Raw genomic sequence first — 21,657 nt, 5'->3', positions numbered from 1 at the left:
TCTAATGAAATAAAATAAAAATTCCCCTAACCAGACGCGCACTTGGGGCAGTATATTTCAGATATTTGCCCTCTAGAGCGCAATTGTACAAAGAACAAATGCATCATGAGAGGTATATTAATATAAATTCCAGACACCAATTTGCCTCAACTTTCAATCTCTTTCTCACAAATTCACTCATTATTTTCAATTGATGGAAAGGGAATCAATTTTCATATGCGGAAATGCATTGAACGTGCCACTGAATCTAAACAAATGCCAAATGGTGTGAGAAAGAGAATTTATATACTTGAAGTCATATTTTTCGCCCAACAGCATTTATATTGATGAAAAGGGAAAGGGAAATGCAAAAGTTTTAAACCAAAAATAAAAATTGCGGAGAAAATACTCTCACTGGTTTACCTTCATGCCATAGCCATTGGAGTCCTTGTGGATTGTCAGGGTGAGCGATTGGGCAGGAACGATGAACTTTTGCTGTTCTAGCGGCGACATCAGCGTCTGTGGTCGTCTTGGTCCGGCGCCATTCATTTGGGATGCAGCTGCTGCTGAGCCGTTTCCCGTTGAAACGCGATGTGTTGACGATGTTGGAGGCGGCGGAGGTGGTTTGCTGTTTTTGTCCACATTCGTTTTTCACATTTCCAATTGATGGTGTGTGTTTATATATTTTTTTCATATCATACGTGTTACATTTAAGATTTTTTTTGCATTCATGTCATTCAAAATGCAATTCAACAGGCGTCAACGAGCAACAATAACGTCATCAGCATTTCAACACCAAGGCAAAGTAAATGGAAAAGAAAAACAAAAAAATCTACCTTTACAAGAGAGATTAAAGTCAATGATTTCTATATTAACAAACTAAACTATATTAAATAGATATTATAGATCGTTATTATATTTTCTGCTAGAAATAGCTACAAAAGCTACACTACAAAGAGTCCTCCCTCACACGAGCTTTTACTTTAAATAAATAAGAAACACAGAGATATAAGTCCTAAGAAGTTTCTGGTATACGAGATTCAATTGTGAGCAAAATTTAAAAAATAATATAATAATAATAATAAAAGAACACGTGAAACCAATATCGAAGGTGAACAAATAATATTTCAATTAAATTCTTTGTTATCAATTAGGGTCAATGAAGTCCAAGGAAGAAGTTTGATCAATCATTAGAAGGGTATCGAAATGAGTTATGATAAATAAAATCACAATTAAATTAAAGATATGAACTCCCTCCGGATGCGCCAGGATTGCACCCTCTAACGCAACTGAGAAGTTCATCTTCTTGATTTACTTGTGCTATTGCTACTATTTTCTACAAAAAGATAAGTAAAATCTTATCAAAATCAAAAATGTGAAACTCAATGCCAATAACGCGGTTCATCTGAAAGATTTTGAAGGTAATTTTTTCCTTGCCAGCAACATTTACTATAAAATCCGTCCCGGGATGATTGAATTCATCTAAGAAGACCCACACCAAGAAATTCATATTAAAAGGAAACCTGAATTACAAGGTCAAAAGGTCGATATAAGGAATGCTGCGACGAGGCGCACCAGTTTACTTACAGTAGACTCTCTCTCAATTGGGCATTTGGGGCAAAATGTCATCCGGTTTATCGATAGATTTGGGCGTCAAAGCCTTTGTAAATTCTACAAAAAGCGTTCAATTATAAAGAATCACGATAAGATAGGAAGAAGTAGGGGGAGGCTTTGAACTTTCACACACAAAAATGATGTTGAAGTTTAGTGATTTTTTCTGACTACCATGCAAACCATATCGATTCTCCAACTATGCCAAAAAAGTCTCTTATAGGGTTCATAATCCCACCTCAGATAATCCCAGGAAATTCTCAGATTTTCCTCTAGAGGAAAATGAAAATTTAATGGCGATTTGTGCGAAAGTTCAATCAAGTTTCCACCTTCGCACACGAGTCACGTCATCATTGAACACCCTATTTTTACCTTAAATTTGACCGGACACTAAAAGTTGCATATCATTGTTTGAAGGGAACTCTAATCTACTTGATTAAACCGTTTTTATAAGGAATAAAACGCTTTAATATCACTTTTTTGGAACTTTTCTCTAAGACATATTTTCATGACACTAAAAACCACTTTTTTGCTTGATTCCATGAGAATTTCACTCTGGAAACGGTAAATCTGGTGAATGCTTTCTTGAAAAGTCCAAATATCACCAAATTTAAACTAATCAATAAGTTTTTTAAACTAAAAATTGACTAAAACTCTGCAAGCGAGAAGACCGCATAAGATTCCACCATTCCTCTACGGAGCCGGATATGCTCAAAAACGTTTGAATGCGCATCATTGAAGATTTCTCTGTCCCTACAGCTACAGGAATCGGGATTTAGCACAGAGATTGAGCGTCAGAGGGTGCACAGGCCAAAATTTTCATAAAACAATATCTCAGGGACAATTTTTTTTCTTTGACGTGAAAAACAACACAAAAGTGAGGTTATGTCAAAGTGTCTCAAAAACCAATGTGAGCTTATTGTCGATGTGATTCTTTCATTCTCATGCAGTCGCACCCGTCAGCTTTTTAGTATCCGAGAGAAACATTCAGTTTGTGCAAGCTTGAAAAATATTTTTACATCAAAGAAATGCAAAATTGCTTAAAAATTACTTAATTGCGGTCTATTTGAGTCAAATTACTTCTTGTTTATCAACTTTAAGATTTTTATGTTTTACTTTTTAGTGGTGGATCAAATCGGTAGATTACAATAGATGTGAATATGAGGGATCGCATCTAAAATTAAGTTTCCTGGAAAATGTGCGAAGAAGCAATGTCTTCTATGTGCGATCGATCAATGTGAGTCAAGTTTGTGAAATTTCTTCCACCCACAAAACTGCCTCTTCAGCCCAAAATGTTTTAACATAAATATAAACCCTAATAAACCCTCTACCCCCTGTGATAGTCGTTTTTCAGAAAAATGATATTAATTGTGCAAAAGCATATGAAGTATTACACATCAAAATTACAATTTTGGACCTGTTTTTAATTTTTGCTTCCTGAAACTAGGAAAAAATTATTAGACTCCCAATTCGTTCAGGAAAGGTGGGATTTAAGACTAGCTATTAAAATATATAGCCATAGGTAAGATTCATAAATGAATACGGAATAAATACGAAGTGTTTGAAGGTAGCGTATTTACGAACGATCAAAGCTTTCCCCTACAGCAAATTTGAGCAAATTCGAGCAAATTAGCTTCATAATAATTAAACGCGAAAATTGTCAACAAAATTCTTCGCCCGATTGAAAAAGAGCCGATTGAGCGAGAGTCTACTGTATTCATTAGTCTGCCATTTTGTTTTTTTTTTTTTTTTTTTTTTCTTGAAAAAAATTGATTTAGGCCTTTGAAATATATAAAAACATATACCGAAAATATCATAAAGTTTGGTAGTTTCCTTTTCCTTCAAAGAAAATAGAAAATCGCGCAAAACAGAAAAATTTAGGCCTCCCCGCATAAGCCATTCAGGCTTAGAAAGTATTTCACTGTGGTGTCACATTGACCACTATGTACAAAGTTGGCAATCACTAAATCGCTCAAAATCTCGCGTTATCAACTTTTCTTTGTTTTGGTTCTTGTTACAACTGTATGGTAGTTTTAGAATACAACGAGGTCTGTTAAAACCAGTCGAGACAGAAACCAACACAAAGAAGAGTTGATAATGCAGACGCACCTGAGAACTATTATGTACTAAAAAAAATGTTGAACAAAAAGATTTCCCATTTTCATTAATCATTGGAATAGCACCATAAAGTCAGTTCGATTGACGAATTTTTAAGTTGAAATATTTTTTTTTATACCATCAATCAACATATTCGTTAAGACGGTTCATCTTGCAACTGTATAGAACAACTCAGTCTTGTACACGGAATCTTGTAAATTTATAATACTTAATTTAGGATATTTATAACTCTTTAGAACTGTGTTTTAAAGGCCTTACAGTAAGAGAACAGCTTTTAAGTTTCTGAGACATTAATAAAATTATTAAAATAAGATATAAAGACAAATATGAAACCACTTGAATCATTCAATCGATATCGTGAGTTTTTACGAAAACCACATGTCGACATCTATTACCGTTCCCTCTCCAAAAGAGATTTTATGACGTCAAAACAAATTTAAGGGAAAATCGAGACTTATTCGATTATCATGATTAGTAATGTATGATTATTCAGTAATTTCTCCTAAAAACGAACTAAATTGTCTAATAAGATCATTGTCCACCTTGGACTACATAAGCAGGGATTACAAAGAATCCCCTAATAATACTTTCACGATTTGAAATATTCTCATGGATAATTCCTTCTGGTTAATTTTATTTTAATAAAGACATTCAGTATAGATATAGATAGACCTCCTCCTCTCCTTCAGACCGTTCAAAAACACTTTTTTTTTGGCTTGTGAGCCAAGAGCAATAATCACAACATTGGAATATCTGTCGAAGATTCTATTGATTTGACCAGATGACGCAGATTTCACACACTTCATGCTAAAACTCCTCCAAGTTCTTAGTGGAGCAGCAAAACAAAAAAATATATATATTTGGCCACAAGTGAAATTCCATTGGGAAAAAAATTATACCAATGATACATGCGAAATTTGTCTACAAGCAGTTCAATGTGACTTTTCACATAAAGAAATTTCTTCTCATGCCTCAAAAATGCCATTTATAATAAATGTATTCCCCTCTGGGAGAGCACCAAGAAAGAAAACAAAAAAAAAAGAAGTGAACATCAATTTTGATACAGTAACACATTTTGCCAGATACACACTTTAAATTAATTTTCACTGAATTTTTCTATACATCTTAACGGTTTCATATTTATAATCATATAATTCCGCCAGTCAATTAGCACACAGCAAAAAAGTCGCGTGTCTTAAAGTAGGAGGGAAGTTCACCAACAATTTTCTGAAACGAAGAAGTTCTGTTGTTTTGGACAAGACATGGAATTTGTCTTTCATTTTCAGCTGAATTCGCATTTTTCATCTTTTGATGAATTCTATTGCCACAAATATTCGTGTCAAACTACAAATTTTTTTTTCTAGAATTTTAAAGAATTCAATGGTCAATGGTGAAATTTTCCTAAACCCATTACAGTGTGTTGCAAAATTATAAAAAAAAATAAAAACTTTAATTTAATTTCACAACCGCCTCACAGCTGGATGATAAAATAAATATTTCTAAAATAAAATGAATAAATAAACAAAAATCACAAAATCTTTATGTCCAGCACACAATAATGCGCAGCGCACAATAACTTTTGTTTTGTAAACATGTTTTTGACATTTCAATTAGAGTGAATGAAGTCTCAATCTAGCCATCTCGCTCACTCACACAGGCAATTTTAAAAACATGTTTACAAACAAAAGTTATTGTGCGTTGGGCATAATGCCCAACGCACAATAACTTTTGTTTTGTAAACATGTTTTAGACATTTCAGTGAGAGTGAATGAAATCTATATCTAGTCATCTCGCACACTCTCATAGGTAATTTAGAAAACATGTTTACAAACAAAAATTATTGTGCGCTGGGCATAACTATTGTCAATATTTTGACAATATTTTGAAAAGTCAAAAATATGTTTACAAAACAAAATTTATTCTTTGCTGGGCAATAAACGGTTTGCATCTTGGCTTTAAAACAATTAAAGTTTTGATCTATTTGAGAATAGGCAAAAACCTGCATATACCATGTTGATCATAGTTTATAAAACCAAAATTAATAAGAAATAATATAAATATGTAAATATAAAAAAATCGTAATATTCCTTATTTTTAACATCAATCCGAGACACACACCATTAAACCATTTTAAATAATCATTTTTAGAACAGAAACAGGGTGGCATATTTTAGAATTTGAAAAAAGAAATCCGAGTAGGGTAAATGTCCTCATTCAAAACCATTTCCAGACGCTTTAACTTTAACAGAAGATTCAACACATTAAGTTCATATTTTTTCTGAAGAGAATTACATAAATTTCCTCCTTGACTCTTCTAGAATGTTACTGTTTAGTGAAAATTCTTTAGATATAATTTGAAAACTTCTTAAATACTAGAAAAATATGCGAGCGTAAAATGCTTCTATTGGAAACATATTAATCCAAATGGAGACAAGGGAAAGTTTCTAATTGGAGACAAACAGTGTAAGTGAAACCGCGACGAAAGGCTTCCAAAACCTTCTTGAGTTGCTCTTGAGTGCAGGATTTGTTCTTATTCCTGGTCTTTTCTCCTTTCCCATCTCAAACAATAAGAAAATCTCTCCAAAAAAATAATAGTTCTAGGATTTCCTATTGAAGCATTTGCAGACACTTCAGAAAAAACACTTTTTGTTCACGAAATAGGTAATTATTTCATTTGAAAACTTCACGTACCGTTAACAATAAAGATTAGCACTTAATTTAACTAAAATTAGCCAGGAAAATGACATAAATGTTAAACAAAACAAATAAACAACAGTCACCTCATTGTGTTTTTCATTTGAAAATATGGTCGATCGATGAAAAATTCGATGGTGAAAAGGTACACTTTTAATTTTTCTGAGAAATTAACAAATTAAAATTTGTGAATATGAATGGATTTTCGCTTTATTTGGAGCAAAATTAACTAAATAATGAAGCTGTGGTATAGAAAATATATAAATATAGTAATTTAGTACTGTATTTATCATGAAAACAGTGACGTTTCCATTTGGAGTAGTGAAAAATTTCCATTTGGAGCAGGTTTTGAATTAGCTTAATTTACCGTAGAATATACGATTTTTTTAATATTACTAATACAGCAATTTTTCAGAAAAGTGAGACAGCTACGATATTAAGAAATTAGTTGTAATCGCGCCTGGCAAAACTTTAGCGGCGGAATCTTATTCTGTGATTAAATTTTAATACACATTGGTTAAATTTTAATTCGTTTTCTATTGATATTATTCTTGATGAGGCCATGAAAAATAGAAAAGTAAAATATATAACTGCTTTCTCTTTGAGTTTGAGCAGTAAAATGGAATAACAACGAAATTGTAATGTCACTCAAAAACATTATTGAACATCCATTTGGTGTGTGTCTCTACTAAACTCTTAATGTGTTTATCACAATAAAAAAAATTGCATTTTAACCTTAGTTATTTTATAAGAAAAAAGAGTTACAGGCCTTTTTGTTTTAGAAGACGTATTAAAAAGTGAAAGTAGCAAAATTATTTCAATTTTTTTCAAAAAGGTTTGTGTCTAAAGGTGTCTAGACATTGGAAGCAATTTTCGTCAAAAATTGCATTTTTGACAGAAAATTGACGTTTCCCCCTACAATGCTGCAGAGAATTTCCTTCAAAAAAGCAATTTTTGACAAAAATTTCTCCCAATATGTAGAGACCATAATAGCCTCTACACATTGGAAGCAATTTTCGTCAAAAATTGCATTTTTGACACAATTTTGATGTTTCCACCTATAGCACTGTCGGTAATTTCCTTCAAAAAATAATTTTTTGACGAAAATTGTACCCAATGTGTAGACACCTTATACGCGTCTACACATTGGGAGCAATTTTCGTCAAAAATTGCGTTTTTGACAGAAATTTGACGTTTCCCCCTACAATGCTGCAGAGAATTTCCTTCAAAAAAGCAATTTTTGACAAAAATTTCTCCCAATGTGTTAAGGCCATTATGGCCTCTACACATTGGGAGCAAATTTTTGTCAAAAATTGCTTTTTTGAAGGAAATTCCCTGCAGCGTTGTAGGGGGAAACGTCAAATTTCTGTCAAAAACGCAATTTTTGACGAAAATTGCTCCCAATGTGTAGATACCTTAAGACTTACTAGAAAATTTTATGAAATAGTGCAAATAAAAAATACCCATTGAAATTTCCTAAATATTGATTATTTTACTGGAATTAACAAGGTTATGCCTTTTTTCACCCACTGCATATTCTCACCAATAGACACGGACTTTTTTTTTACTATTGCTACCACATTTTAAAATCACTGTCGCAATATTAACATTGAATGAAAAAGAGGAGAAAAAGTCAAAACACGAAATAAGAAATGAGAACATCATCGCTAAACGATAAATGTACGCACGTCTATTTGCATTGGATGATGGCTATTCGACAAATTCTCAACAATATGAGGTAAATTTTATTTTTAATTTATTACTTTTACACATAAATCGTACGACAGCATATTAATATTGTATATAAAATAGATATATTTATTATCAACTATTTATGGGTTTTTCACTTTGAGATGAGCAGAAAAAAAGCCAATCGTATTTTCAAATTCATACTCACAGGTAACACACACACAATCTTATCTTTACTTAGCAGGTACATCTTAAATTGTACATAACACAGAGTCATATATTTTTTTTTAAGCAGAAAACACACAAGAATTATTCATCATCTCACACCTTTGCCATTTCTTCCTCCCAACATTCATTTGCCCAAGTCACACAGAAATGGAAATGTTTCTAAATGCATATTTTGCACAATTTTGCCATCTCTCACCCAAAGAAACAACAGAAGACGAACAGACCAATAAACTTAACCCACTTAATTTGTAATTTAAACTAGTGTTAAATCATGAAAATTTCATGGTTCCGCCAAAAAATCTTCTTCCATAAAATCCTTCAAAATAAAAAAAAGACCTTTTCTCTTTCTTTCGCCACTCATCTCCAATTAAAATTCTAATTCACAGTCAATCAAATGTCCTTGTGAATATTTTATTTTATACATTTTTCCCTCATCACCTGCTGACACATATAATAACATTTTATAATTTTTTTTTCGTTAGCACAAAAAGAATTATTATTTCTCGTGAAAAAGAATGACAAAATGATGCAAAATACCTTAAACGACATCTCCGCCGACAATTACATAAATTGGATGTATAGAATTAATTAAAATTTCAGTAAATCCAATTAATGAGCAATAATATCCCATTGTAATTTACAACATGTTCACACTTCACCCTCACCACTCACTCATTCTCATTTAACCACCGAAAGACTGTGATGACGATGATTCATTCAGGACGTGACGGAGCTGTTAGTTTTACTGTCAACTCAATGCAATGTGGGTATAATAATATATAAGATGCTAGTGAGAACTACCCAAAGAAAATATATTATAAATGTAGTTGGAACAAGGTGATGTCACATCCTAACAGATGCTACAACGTCTCTTTCATCATGCCAAAAAACAGTCTTGTTTAGAACATGGTGAAAAAATCTTGCAATATTCACTGAAATTTTATGCATAAAATTCTCCATTTTCGATCATTGCGACAGATTCGATAAACCTTTTATCAAGTCAAATATTGTCTTTTGAGCTCTTTCCTACCTTATCCCTCTACACTTTCATCATCAATGACATGCATGGTGAGATATTATTTTAAATATAAATAAATAGTATATAAAAAAAAAGATGGTAAAGTGTCCCAGACTTTGCAAAATACTTGAAGAACTCACGACATAAACCTCTAGGACTAGGATCATGGAACAAGGATCTGTTGTAAGACCTAAGGTCTTCTAACAGTGAACAGATACCCTGATAATCTTATGCCTGTACCTCTTTGACCTTTAATAACTCTTTTAAATCAAGCATGTGGCAAGCTAATTTTTTTTATATGGAGCTATATGAAGCCAATTCCTAAATTGATCTCGGCCTCAGCTCACAGTGCTCCGAGGAAAAAAATTATTTAAACAAAAATTTAATATATTTATCCCTCTATAGGGAAAGGTGTCTTATAATACGGAAAAACTTCTCACTTTTTCGTTATTGAGTGGAATGATCGCGAGTGCAAAAAAAATTCCCATATAAAGTTAAATCGAAGTATGAGAAAGTGGCTTCAAATTTCAGGCAACTTGCCAGGGGCGTGTTTTTAATAGTTTCACAAGGTCACAGTTAAAAAAAAGACTGGAAACAGTATTTTAAACTTATCAAAACATTATATTCAGTTTCATGTGAAAGAAACATTTCGGAACTAGCCCATATCTGTTTCAACTGGTTATGAGCTGTAACGGCTGATCGTGCTTTCTCTAAGGGCTCTCTCTCTTTGTAGGTATTGATAATTTAAAAATTATCGAGCCTCAAGTCAAAAGGAACTATGAATCCTTGGAAAATCAACGATATCCTTCTGAAAATTCACAAGTTTAAAATTTTCTTTCTCGAAAACGGTTTACCTGTTCTTAATGAAATTCGGATCAAAGAAGACGTAGGGTAATTTGTCTAAAGCGAGACAGTTTGGAAAGTTGGACAAAGCAGTGTGGAATGTGAGACACCTCCCTAAAAACTTGATAATAAATCAATTAAATATTTAAATTTTCGATAAAAAGATTTTTAAACATAATTTTATGATCATTTTACAAGTTAAAAATGCAAAAACCGTTATAAAACAATCAAAGGGTGGCTTGCAAGAAGAATTTAAAAAATGTATTGCATGCGTGATATTCATAACCTTGACACGGTAGTTGCCATTTTCTCTGTTTCTTATGGAAGTTGCTAGGAAAATATCAAAGTGTTTTGTTTGATTTTTCGACATAATTTGTGAAATATTATTAAGTCCGTAGTGAAAATCGAAGGACATACATCCATTTAAAAGGTGAATAAATAAATATTTGTAAAATATTATATTTAAAAAGGATAGAAAAGTGATTTAATTTCATGTTGCTTTCAAAATAAGTTTTATGAAATCTTTTATGAATTTGGTGGTTTTGTGCAGTGAAATCATGTTAACAAAGACGACAAAGATCCTTAAGTACCCGGAGAAATAGTTGCAACAGCAGTTAGCAGCTGATAAGGAGAAAATCTCCTGGAAAAGGCTGCAAGGATTTTCAGATTCCGAACACCACTTTTTCTGACAGAATGGATAGTAAATATCGCAAAAATACCTGGAGAAAGGCAAATAGGAGCCTCTACAGAACTCCCAAAGCAAGTGGAAAAGGACATGGCCGGATAAGGTATCCAAATCTGCTAAGAAGTTGCATCTGCTTTAAAGATATAACTGCTGGACAGCGCGAGGCGTTTGTGAAATTTATAGAACCTCTTTCTGGTTGGACGTCCAAGAAGTTCTTGGTAATTAGCGTTCCTCAACTGTTACCCGGACATAAAAGAGGGATCCATCCAATGTGCAAGTATATGCAGAAAACCTTCAACATTTGATTTTCTACATATTTCGTATAATATTTTGTCATAATTATCACTATGTCCAACTTTCCAAAACATTTTGTCCCGCTTTCCAAAATTTTGTCCATCTTTTCAAAATGGATTGTTTTTTTAATTTGATGGAATATTCCAATTAATTGGTTGAAATATCTATTAAAAACTGTTGAGATTCTGTTAGAATATTTCACAAGCAATCTCATGATGCAAAGAAAATGAAAAAAAAATTATTTGGCTTAAAAATGCATTTGAAATTGAACTTTTTTTTAAGTGTCTCCCTTTCCACAATCCACCCTATGTCTTATGCTTTTAATAAGTATTTTTAGATTTTCCGTCTAACTGCTCTATCTGGTAGCCCTCCTACAGACTAATCGTGTTTTAAAGCAATCGAGAATTTGCAAGGCAATAAAATGAAAACTTTTCTCATGAGATGGGAAACCATCGGTATTTTCGGAGTCCTAGATATATTTTTTGAAAATATCTCTCAAAGAAACTTATGTCCATCACGTCAAGTTTTTGAGATATTTTAAAGTAAGAATTCTTAAGAAATTGGTAGTAATATCTTATGAAACTTGCTTTTTCCCAATAACAGTATATCGTAAGTTGATGGTGCCAAAGAACTATTTCTAAAGACATTTTTACTAGAGACTATTCATAAAGACATTTCACAACAGTAAATTTTAATTGAAATTTGTCGTTTAGTTCTTGCCATAGAACAATAATTTCACTCAACATTTTCCTAATTATATTACACATAAAATAAATTATTAAGTACTTCACCATGTGGATTCTACCTATATGTTTTTACGACTTCACGCACTTCAAAATCTGAAAAACAGAATATTCAGCACAATAGGGGAAAGTGGGCAGTTGCACATTCAGATTGTTTTTTCACGATTTGCCAAATAAATATGAATTAACTTATGGTTCATTTCTTGTGGATGTGACATCTAAAAATATATATTTAAATTCTTAAATAAGATTTAATTGATCTTAAAATATATATATATATATATAATTTTCTAAATCTTCTCATGAATGAAACTGCCCCCCACGCACTCATAGGTTCCCTTCTCATACGATCAGGTGGAATAGATATATTTGTATCTCATCCACGAGGAAAAATATATGAATTTCAAAACCAACAATATAGGATCTACAATCATAAACAATCTTTTTTTTTAGGTGTTTGAAAATCAAAACACTACATAGCAAAAGTGTAAGAAAAAAAATCAAACACATCTCAATATTGTACCGTATTTCCTGCTCTCGACTCTTTCACTGATATTTGTGGGTGTTATTCACCATCATTCCTCTCTTATCGCGCTTTAACAGTTTCTTTTCGTTATTTTTTCATCCACTTCTTCGTCTACACTTTTTCCCCTTTATTCTTTTAGCTCTATATATTATTATTTCCACATGTCTCACTCAGTTTCTTTCTTTCATATCAACCCATATTATTCCATTTAACAACAAACAACAACCAAGAAATGCACAAATCGAAAAGTCTGAGACCAGAGGCTTGGAAAATACAAGATAGAGGGACTTGTGTTGTCTTCACGAAAAAGAAGAACAAATTATGGTGGTAAAATGCGAGCAACAACAAAACATAAAAGCCACATCAGACTCTCTTGCTATCTCTCTCTTTCTTTCTCTAATCAAAAACAGGGAAAACAAAGTTAAGAATGAAGACTAAAACATCTGAAATTTCATGATCTTCCTGAAAAAGAATCAACCAAGTATAATCGCCTTTCAGCAATTTATTTTTCTTTTCTCTCCACATTCATTCTGTATTATTTTGCGCACACTATTCAAATTATTTTTTTTATTGCTCGAACTCATAAAAAGAACTATGTATATAGTCCGAAGAATTATATTTTGGAAAAATTCAAGGTTCTGAAGTTTCGAGTATTTTCACGGTACGCTGTTTGTTCGTCAATTACGGTCCAGAGGTTAAACGCCGAGAGATATCGGATCCTGGGCACCGTAGATGCGGGTGACTGCACCCATAATTTTCGCAAGCTTTTCTTTAATTTTAGCACTTAACGATGGTTCAGAGATCATAAGGACACTTAAGGATGGACTAGAAATCATCCTTAAATGCTAGAATTAAAGAAAAGTTAAAAAAAAAAGCGAAGTCACCACCGAAGTGCAAAGACACCCGCATCTACGGTACCGAACACACTCCAGAGGTAGGCATAGGCATTCTCAAAAACGTATTGTTTTTTTTTAATTTTACTCTAGCTACTTTCCCTTCAAGTAGACATTTCGTCCATATATACCGATTTTTTTCATTTTGCATTTTAAAGATCAAATGTTAATCCGGCTAATCGTTCCAGAGGACTTGTTTCTCAACAGATTTTGTCAAAATCGCACTTTAATGAAAGATCTCGAGATTTTGCATAACATTGCACCGGTCCCAATCGGTAATCCATTGTTAAAATACCGGTAACTAATTCATATATCCCGAATATTTCTTTTTGCATATTTTCATAAATGTTTTTCTGGGCAAGGCTAAATTGTAAGAAATTTGAACTTCCGGATTTTGGTGATATTCATCCTTCATAAAAGTTAACATTTTAAAAAATTTAAATACATTATAAAATGCACACTTTTCAAATCAAATGGTAAGAATAATAGTTAAGAAGATAATATCACTAATAAACCGGTATACACCATAAAATCGTAAGGTGGTCTTCAAATCAAAAGAGGTTAAGTCTAGTTCCCGAAGGTCTCAAAATCCTTAATAACAAGCAATTTTATTAGTTTTTAAAATCTAATTACTGATTGAGAAGAATTAAAAAAAATAGGCTATTTGGTTAAGCCTTAGGTTTGAAGCCCATATAAGTGTCAAAAAAAAATCACAGAATCTCTCCCGTGAGTTCGAGCATTCCGCAAAGCTAAGACGCCTTGTGACTGTCTGTATTCTACAACTCCTAAAACATCTGCCAATTTCTTTAATAATACACTTCTTGTTTTCTTTTGCAAAACGTTACACAAAAAATGGATTTTGCCTACACATTCCCCAAGAATAACAGTCGCATAGTTTAAGTATTTTTTCACTTGAATTATTATTTCATAAAATTATTATTTGTTTATCTACATAGCGACATAAAATGCCACTTTACTGACTTAAATTTCATGTTAGAGAATAAGAGAGTTGGTTCAAGTTTAAAAAAAAAATAGCGAATGAAACATTTTATCACCGTCTCAACACATTAAAATATTTCATTTGACATTTTATTCATTGAAATTCTTCTCTCCTCGTACATTTTTCACATTTTTTCCTTCAATCATACTCTGCACACCAAAACAATATCTATATAAAACAAGAAATATAATAGAAAATTGTTTATAATTTTTTTTTATTGTCATAGAAATATTTTAAAATGTATTTCAATGACCAAAAATGGTCAGTAGAAAAAGCGAAAGGAATTGTACAATTTGCATTTTAATTTCATATATACTGTAAATACTTTATCTCTCCTTTTTCCTCTCAACTCAATTTCATGTATATACATATAGCTCACATCAAAGGAGATTAAATACAATTGAAATTGTTTTATATGAAAAATATATTCTCAATGACTAATTGCATTTAATTGTTTAATGCACCACATCTACACTGGATTTTCATCATTAAAATACCACCATGATGTCCTCCTCCATTCAACTTCTTCACCTCCCATCCTCATCTTAACATTTCAAACATAAACTCACACTTTTTTCCCTCAACAGAATTTAGCCACATTTGCTTGTTAAATATCATAGGAATAAACGCACTATAAAATGTTAATATTACATAAAATGTTTCTTTCACATATAGAATAACTTGCCACGACCAACAGTTACGATTACTGATATCATTTTTCTTTGTTGCTTATACTCGTATTTTATACTTAAACTAATATATTGGACAAAATGAAGTCTTAACTCATCACAAGAGGAAATTCTTGGAAATATTTCATATCAGCGTGTAATTTTCCTTTCCAGATAAAATTATTGAAGGTAAACAATTCATTTCAAATGTATCTTGACAAATTTTATGGATTTCCAATAATATATTTATAGATAATTTAATATTTATGTAAACTGTAGTTTTGCAAATATAATTTTCCAGACAATAAGTCAATATTTATTAATTTTTCATACGAGGGAAAATTTAAAGAGCATCAATTTTGCAATTCCTGTACACGAAAGAGGTAAAATGAAGGATAAAGTTACTAAACAAGAAAGAGGATTATGCCCAGCGCACAATAATTTGTGTTTGTAAATATGTTTTCAAAATTTCCTATGAAAGAAAACAAGATAAATAGATTTCTGTTTCATTCATGCCCATCGCACAATAACTTTTGTTTAGTAAACATGTTTTTGACATTTCAATGAGAGTGAGTGAGATCTAGATCTAGTCATCTCGCTCTCTCTCATAGGAAATTTTGAAAACATGTTTACAAACAAAAGTTATCGTGCGCTAGTCATCACTCTCATTGAAATGTCAAAAACATGTTTACAAAACAAACGTTATTGTGCGTTGGGCATTAAAATGCTGAATGTTGAAAATAGCTTCTTTTTAAATTTTTTATTGATTAATTTCAAGGAAAATTCTTATTAAAGCACTGAATAAATCCCAAAGACAACATAGATAGCGCATACTATTGATAAATTTATATAATTTCCAAAAGGTACAAACCCCTCTGAACTTAGAGATTTTAGTCAAGTAAATTTAGATAATTATCAAAACAATTATATTATGTTAATTTGGATAAAAAAAAACTATCGCACTTGCAAAGACTTGGCTTTATAAGTAGTTATCCAGAATCCGATCTCCACTCCACCTTTTCATACTCCACCTTCATGTGAATCCTTAGTACGCTAACTTTAAACGAGACAATACAATCACTGATTGTGCTCATTAGTAATATTGATAATTTCCATTAACAATAGTAAAATTACATTTTTTTATTAGTTATGTTTGTGATTTACTGAATAATGTGTTACAATAATGTAGGTCTTATGCCCAACGCACAATAACTTTTGTTTGTAAACATGTTTTCAAAATTTCCTATGAGAGAGAGGGAGATAACTAGATCTCTGTTTCATTCACACTCATTGAAATGTTAAAAACATGTTTACAAAACAAAAGGTATTCTGCGTTGGGCATTACACTGCTATCAGAACTGTTTACGTTGATGCTATTAGAGTCCTTATGAAAAGTGAGGTAAAAATAATGTAAATGTTAATTCTTAAAAAATGGAAGGATGTAGGATAAATTAAGCTAATTCAAAACCTGCTGCAAATGGAAATTTTTCGCTACTCCAAATGGAAACGTCATTGTTTTCACGATAAATACAGTACTAAATTATTATATTTATGTATTTTCTATACCATAGTTTCATTATTTAGTTAATTTTGCTCCAAATAAAGCGAATATCCATTCATATTCACAAATTTTAATTTGTTAATTTCTCAGAAAAATTAAAAGTGTACCTTTTCACCATTGAGTTTTTCATAGATCGACCATGTTTTCCAATGAAAAACACAATGAGGTGACTCTTGTTTATTCATTTCGTTTAACATTTATGTCGTATTTCTGGCTAATTTTAGTCAAATTTAGTGCTAATCTTTATTGTTAACGGTGCGTGAAGTTTTCTAATGAAATAATTACCTATTTCGTGGACAAAAAGGTTTTTCTGAAGTGTCTGCAAATGCTTCAATAAAACCCCTTAAATATGATTTTTTGGAGAGATTTTCTTTATTGTTTTAGATGAGAAAGGAGAAAAGACCAGGAATAAGAACAAATCCTGCACTCAAGAGCAACTCAACAAGGTTTCGGAAGCCTTTCGTCGCGGTTTCACTTACACTGTTTGTCTTCAATTAGAAACTTTCCCTTGTCTCCATTTGGATTAATATGTTTCCAATAGAAGTATTTTACGCTCGCGTATTTTTCTTGTATTTAAGAAGTTTTCAAGTTATATCTAAAGAACTTTCACTAAACAGTAACATTATAGGAGAGTCAAGGAGCAAACTTATGTAATTCTCTTCTGAAATAATATGAACTTAATGTGTTGAATCTTCTGTGAAAGTTAAAGCGTCTGGAAATGGTTTTGAATTAGGACATTTACCCTATTTTGATATGAAGAGATACACAATAAATCTTTTCGGTTCTAAAATTATATGACAATCTCAATAATATTGTGTTATACGTTGATCAATCTTTAAAAAAAGCCATTATAATAATCTCTTTCTTAACATTACTACAAACTTTATGTCCACTTCTAATGCTCTTCATTCTTTTCAAAAATATATTTTATGGTATCGTGCTATAGTCACATTTGTTTTTGAAAAGTACAAGCCTTAAGTTGATTTTCCTAGATCAATGTGAATGTTAGGAAAACGTTGCATAGGTAATGTTTTTTTTCCCTGGCTTATTGGCTATGCATCAAAGCTCATAAGAATCTTATGAAAAATAACTCCGATTTCCACGAAAATTAATTTTGTTCGCTTTTAACTTATCAACTTGTCACAAAATATCCGATGCAGATACTAATATTGCCTTTAAAAAGAATATTAATCTCTACAATAAAGCTATCTAATATTACCTTTATAGAATAGAAATTAATATTTTTTCAAAGGCAATGTTAGTACCTGCATCGGATATTTTGTGACAAGTTGACAAGTTAAAAGCGAACAAAGTTCATTTTCGTGGAAATCTGAGTTATTTTTTTATAACATTCTCATTTTCTCATTTTTGATGCATCTAGGAAAATCAACTTAAGGCTTGTACCTTTCAAAAATAAATGCACTATAGGGGGAAGTGGGGCACCTTTGAAAGTCGGGCACCTTTGAAATTGGGATTTTTCTCCTATGTTTAAGTGGAACTGAGCCATATCATAATGTAATTTAGATTCTCAATCTGTTTATGCAGCTAAATTATATCACGATGACACAATTTTATTTAAAAATAAGTAAAAAATCCAAATTTCAAAGGTGCCCTACTTTTAAAGGTGCCCCACTACCCCCTAGCACGATACCACAAAATATATTGCCACCACAGACAGAAGGCAGAGCAATTGAAGTTGAAATAAAGTTTATAGTAATGCTAATAAAGAGATTATTATAACACTATGCAACAAATTGACAACTTTTTTCTGTCTCAGAGGTCCCACATGGTACGTTTGATAGAGTCGAGTCCCCTGATTAAGAATATGGTTTTGGTTTTGCTCAATCACGTCTCATTTTTTTTTTAATTAATAGTTTAATATTTGTTTCTACTTTGCCTTACATTATCCGTTCTATCTCAGATTCTGGTGGACGGAACTTAAAAAATGTGTGTCCGTTGGAAAGGTCATTAGTTGTGCTTCATAACAAAAAAAACTTTGTAAAACCACTCCTTCATGGTGTAAAATTAGAGTTTCTCTAAAAATTACCAAAACAATGGTCTTAAAATGAGGTTTTAAAAATTTGTATAAACAAAACTAAACAAAATATTAAAAATCCATTGACACCAGACGGTAGGGACCACTTAGGACTACAATTTTGGTCCCATTTGCCCCATAAATGCCCCATTTGTTGGTTTTTGTCATTTTCCAAAAATATAATATCCCTAATTTCAGCAAATTTCTCAGAGATTAAGTAATAAATATCTTTTTTATTCCTTAATATTTTACATTATTTCTATTTATTCCCATCCATCCATTTATTTTAATTCTAGTGCAGTTTAATTTCAATATATTCTCGTATAACACTGCACTAATTTCATTTTCCCGCCGTAAATAAAATGTTAGAAGTACAGTTGATTAAAACGTCTCACGTCCTTAAAGGGTTAAACACTCGTGAAGTTTACTTTACAATTTTTAAAATGCTTAATTTACTAGGAAGTTGAAAAATACTTTTGTAAATATATTAAGTGTACCTTTTTCGAGAAATTGTCTAATTAGGGATATGTTCTATTTTGCTCTGTTCTGTTTTATTTGAATCCAATTTAATGAAATGTGATTCTCCACAAAGCAAGACAATGCAAAAAACCAGTATTTAAAAAAATCCTTTACAAATTACATTCTAATTTTGTGCTTTTCTTAAATTCGAAATAAAACTGAATAATATATACATATAATTATTTATTTGATAGTTTTGCTGAAAAAAGTGAGATCAAGTTAAGAAAAAATTAACACAAATTAACATATATTGAGTCATCAAACAAAAATATAAATTGATTTTAATCAAAAGAATTTTGGTAAGATACGATTATAGACTGTTTTTGTAATAAACATACATTCTTTTCCTGTTATATGTACATTTGAAAATTTACAATTTCTCTCTTTTTCTTCATCTCTTATAATTCCATTATATCCCACATACAAAAATTACTATAATAAAAAGCACGTGCAATAATGTTATTAGATTTTTTTTTCTTTTGCCTATTCTCACTTTGCAAAATCATCTTCAAGTTATGTGTATTTGTCTGACTATATAATAAAATATCCAAAAAAAAAAAACACACTAAAACAATACATAGAAGAGAATAGCAAATAATACAAATAATCTCATCGACTGCCACTTTGCCACTAGTTAAGTAATACTTATTTATTTTCTACATTTTACCAGTTTGCCAAACACATCATCAATCAGCAGCATCATTTTCGAAATAATATTAATAAAATTTTTTGACGAATATTGTGATGAAAAATCACATTGCTCAATGAATATAATTTGCAAGAAGTGCGCCACAAAGGCCATTATTTGAAAGATACTAAAGGAAATCAATATATAAGATTTCCATCATTTGCAAAATGAAGTCATATTTGTTTCAATATTTCTGAACACTTCATACCAAAATTTGTCACGCTAAACCATCAAAACGATGATGTAATTGAGTGTTAAACAACAAAATTTTCTTCCTTTTGCACTAAAAGATCGAGCTTCATTCTGTGCTCATATTTCTAGACTTATTTACTGCAAATTTCGCGATAGTGAAAATATTCTTTATCGCTTTTAACTGAATAATAATTTTAGAAAAAAAAACATTCTCCATCGAATGCGATATTCACACAAAATCGCAAAATGTCTGTTAGACAGTTTGACGCCCTCATTTCACAAAAATTTATTCATGAACCTCTGGATATAATTTTAGAAAAAGAAATTTCACGGGAAAGAAGACATAAACTTTAGATTTGATCAAGGCAATGTTATATAAATGAAGAGTGTGAATTCATATTTAAATTCCACCTGAAATCATCCGCGATATTTTTTTTGTTCATGGCAAAAACTATATTTATGTGTCAATCCTAATGACTAAACAGTCAAAGATGAAGTGAAACTCTTGCAAATTCATTTGACGTGTTTTGATCTTTCAGGCGGAAAGACATAATTTAGGAGATTTAAGCACAAAATCACAATGCGGATTATTGTTTATTTTCTTAAACCTAATACAGGTATCAGTATTCCCGCCCGAATGAGAACTATGTAAATAATATTTTTATTTAATTAAGAATAATTTAAACTGTTTAAAAAATGTTCTATTCAAATTAATAAACTTGTTAAACTTTCAAGGTTTCCCCTTCACAAATTTGTTTCTCGATCATTGTTTCGGATTTGAAAATATCAGCGATGAACTGTAATATAAAACCGTGTGCATAAGATGGATCTATGGCCGAGTGAAGAAAACAATTAAGGATGAGTATCATATCCGGACGAACTACGAACAGAAAGTTCTCGAAGAGACTCCCGACATAATGCCCACAATGATTGGAAAGATAACACCCAGAAAGCTACTGATCAGTAAGCTTGAAGAGACAAAAAGAGGAACTACCAGAGAAAACGATGGAAGTAAGAAGTGGACAGTGTCCTTAAACACCTTGGAGATGCTAAATTGTAAGAGGAACTTACAGAAGAAGGATTGGAAGAGGGCAGTACAAGAAATGCGATCCATTAAAGAAATGTTTCAGTAACATTAGTCAGTAAGAAGTAAATAAATCATATCGGGTTCAATCAAACTTCGAACTAACAAATAACTTCAATAAAATATCGTAAAATTCTTTAAAATTATAAAACAATGAATTTTATGGTAGGGTCAGTGTGCCAAATTTCGGCATAGATGCATATAAGCACCGAAGTACTAAGTTTGAAATGCAATATTTTGAATTCATATTGATATTTTTTGTTACTTCCTTTTCGGGAGGGTTGTGTGGAACCTTGAAAACTAGTTTATCATCTTTGTTTTCTTAAAATCACTTGCTAAAATATTGAAAAATTAATAAAAATATGGACATTGCTTTCGGTAGTATTCCGGCCACTTTGAGTGAAATTCCGGCCACCTTTTTTCTGACCACCTTTTGTGACGCAACGGATAGAAAATTTTAAAACGTCGAACGGAACGAGTTTAATATTTAGTTTAACACGTTTATATGACCCACAAGCCCTGAGATCTTCCGTGTAATTTGCCCTTCCTGAACTCCTTTTCCTATACCTTTTCCACATCATCTTTTTCA

The 21,657-nt window shown here is 31.4% G+C and overlaps 1 protein-coding gene across 6 annotated transcripts in view; it reads right to left on the bottom strand.

Moving 5' to 3' along the window:
* The window catches only part of LOC129803551 (rho guanine nucleotide exchange factor 12), a 193,722-nt gene that overhangs the window by 155,694 nt on the left and 16,371 nt on the right, over positions 1-21,657 (bottom strand). For all 6 annotated transcript variants that reach the window (XM_055850193.1, XM_055850195.1, XM_055850194.1 and 3 more), the window contains exon 2: positions 403-607. In XM_055850193.1, the coding sequence (XP_055706168.1) occupies positions 403-607 (205 nt within the window). The remainder of the gene's footprint in view (positions 1-402; positions 608-21,657) is intronic.

This window comes from Phlebotomus papatasi, chromosome 2 (assembly GCF_024763615.1).
Source record: "Phlebotomus papatasi isolate M1 chromosome 2, Ppap_2.1, whole genome shotgun sequence".
NCBI classification, from domain to species: Eukaryota; Metazoa; Arthropoda; class Insecta; order Diptera; family Psychodidae; genus Phlebotomus; species Phlebotomus papatasi.
Note: the sequence above shows the minus strand (reverse complement) of the source record. Positions and strands in the feature narration are given on the sequence as shown.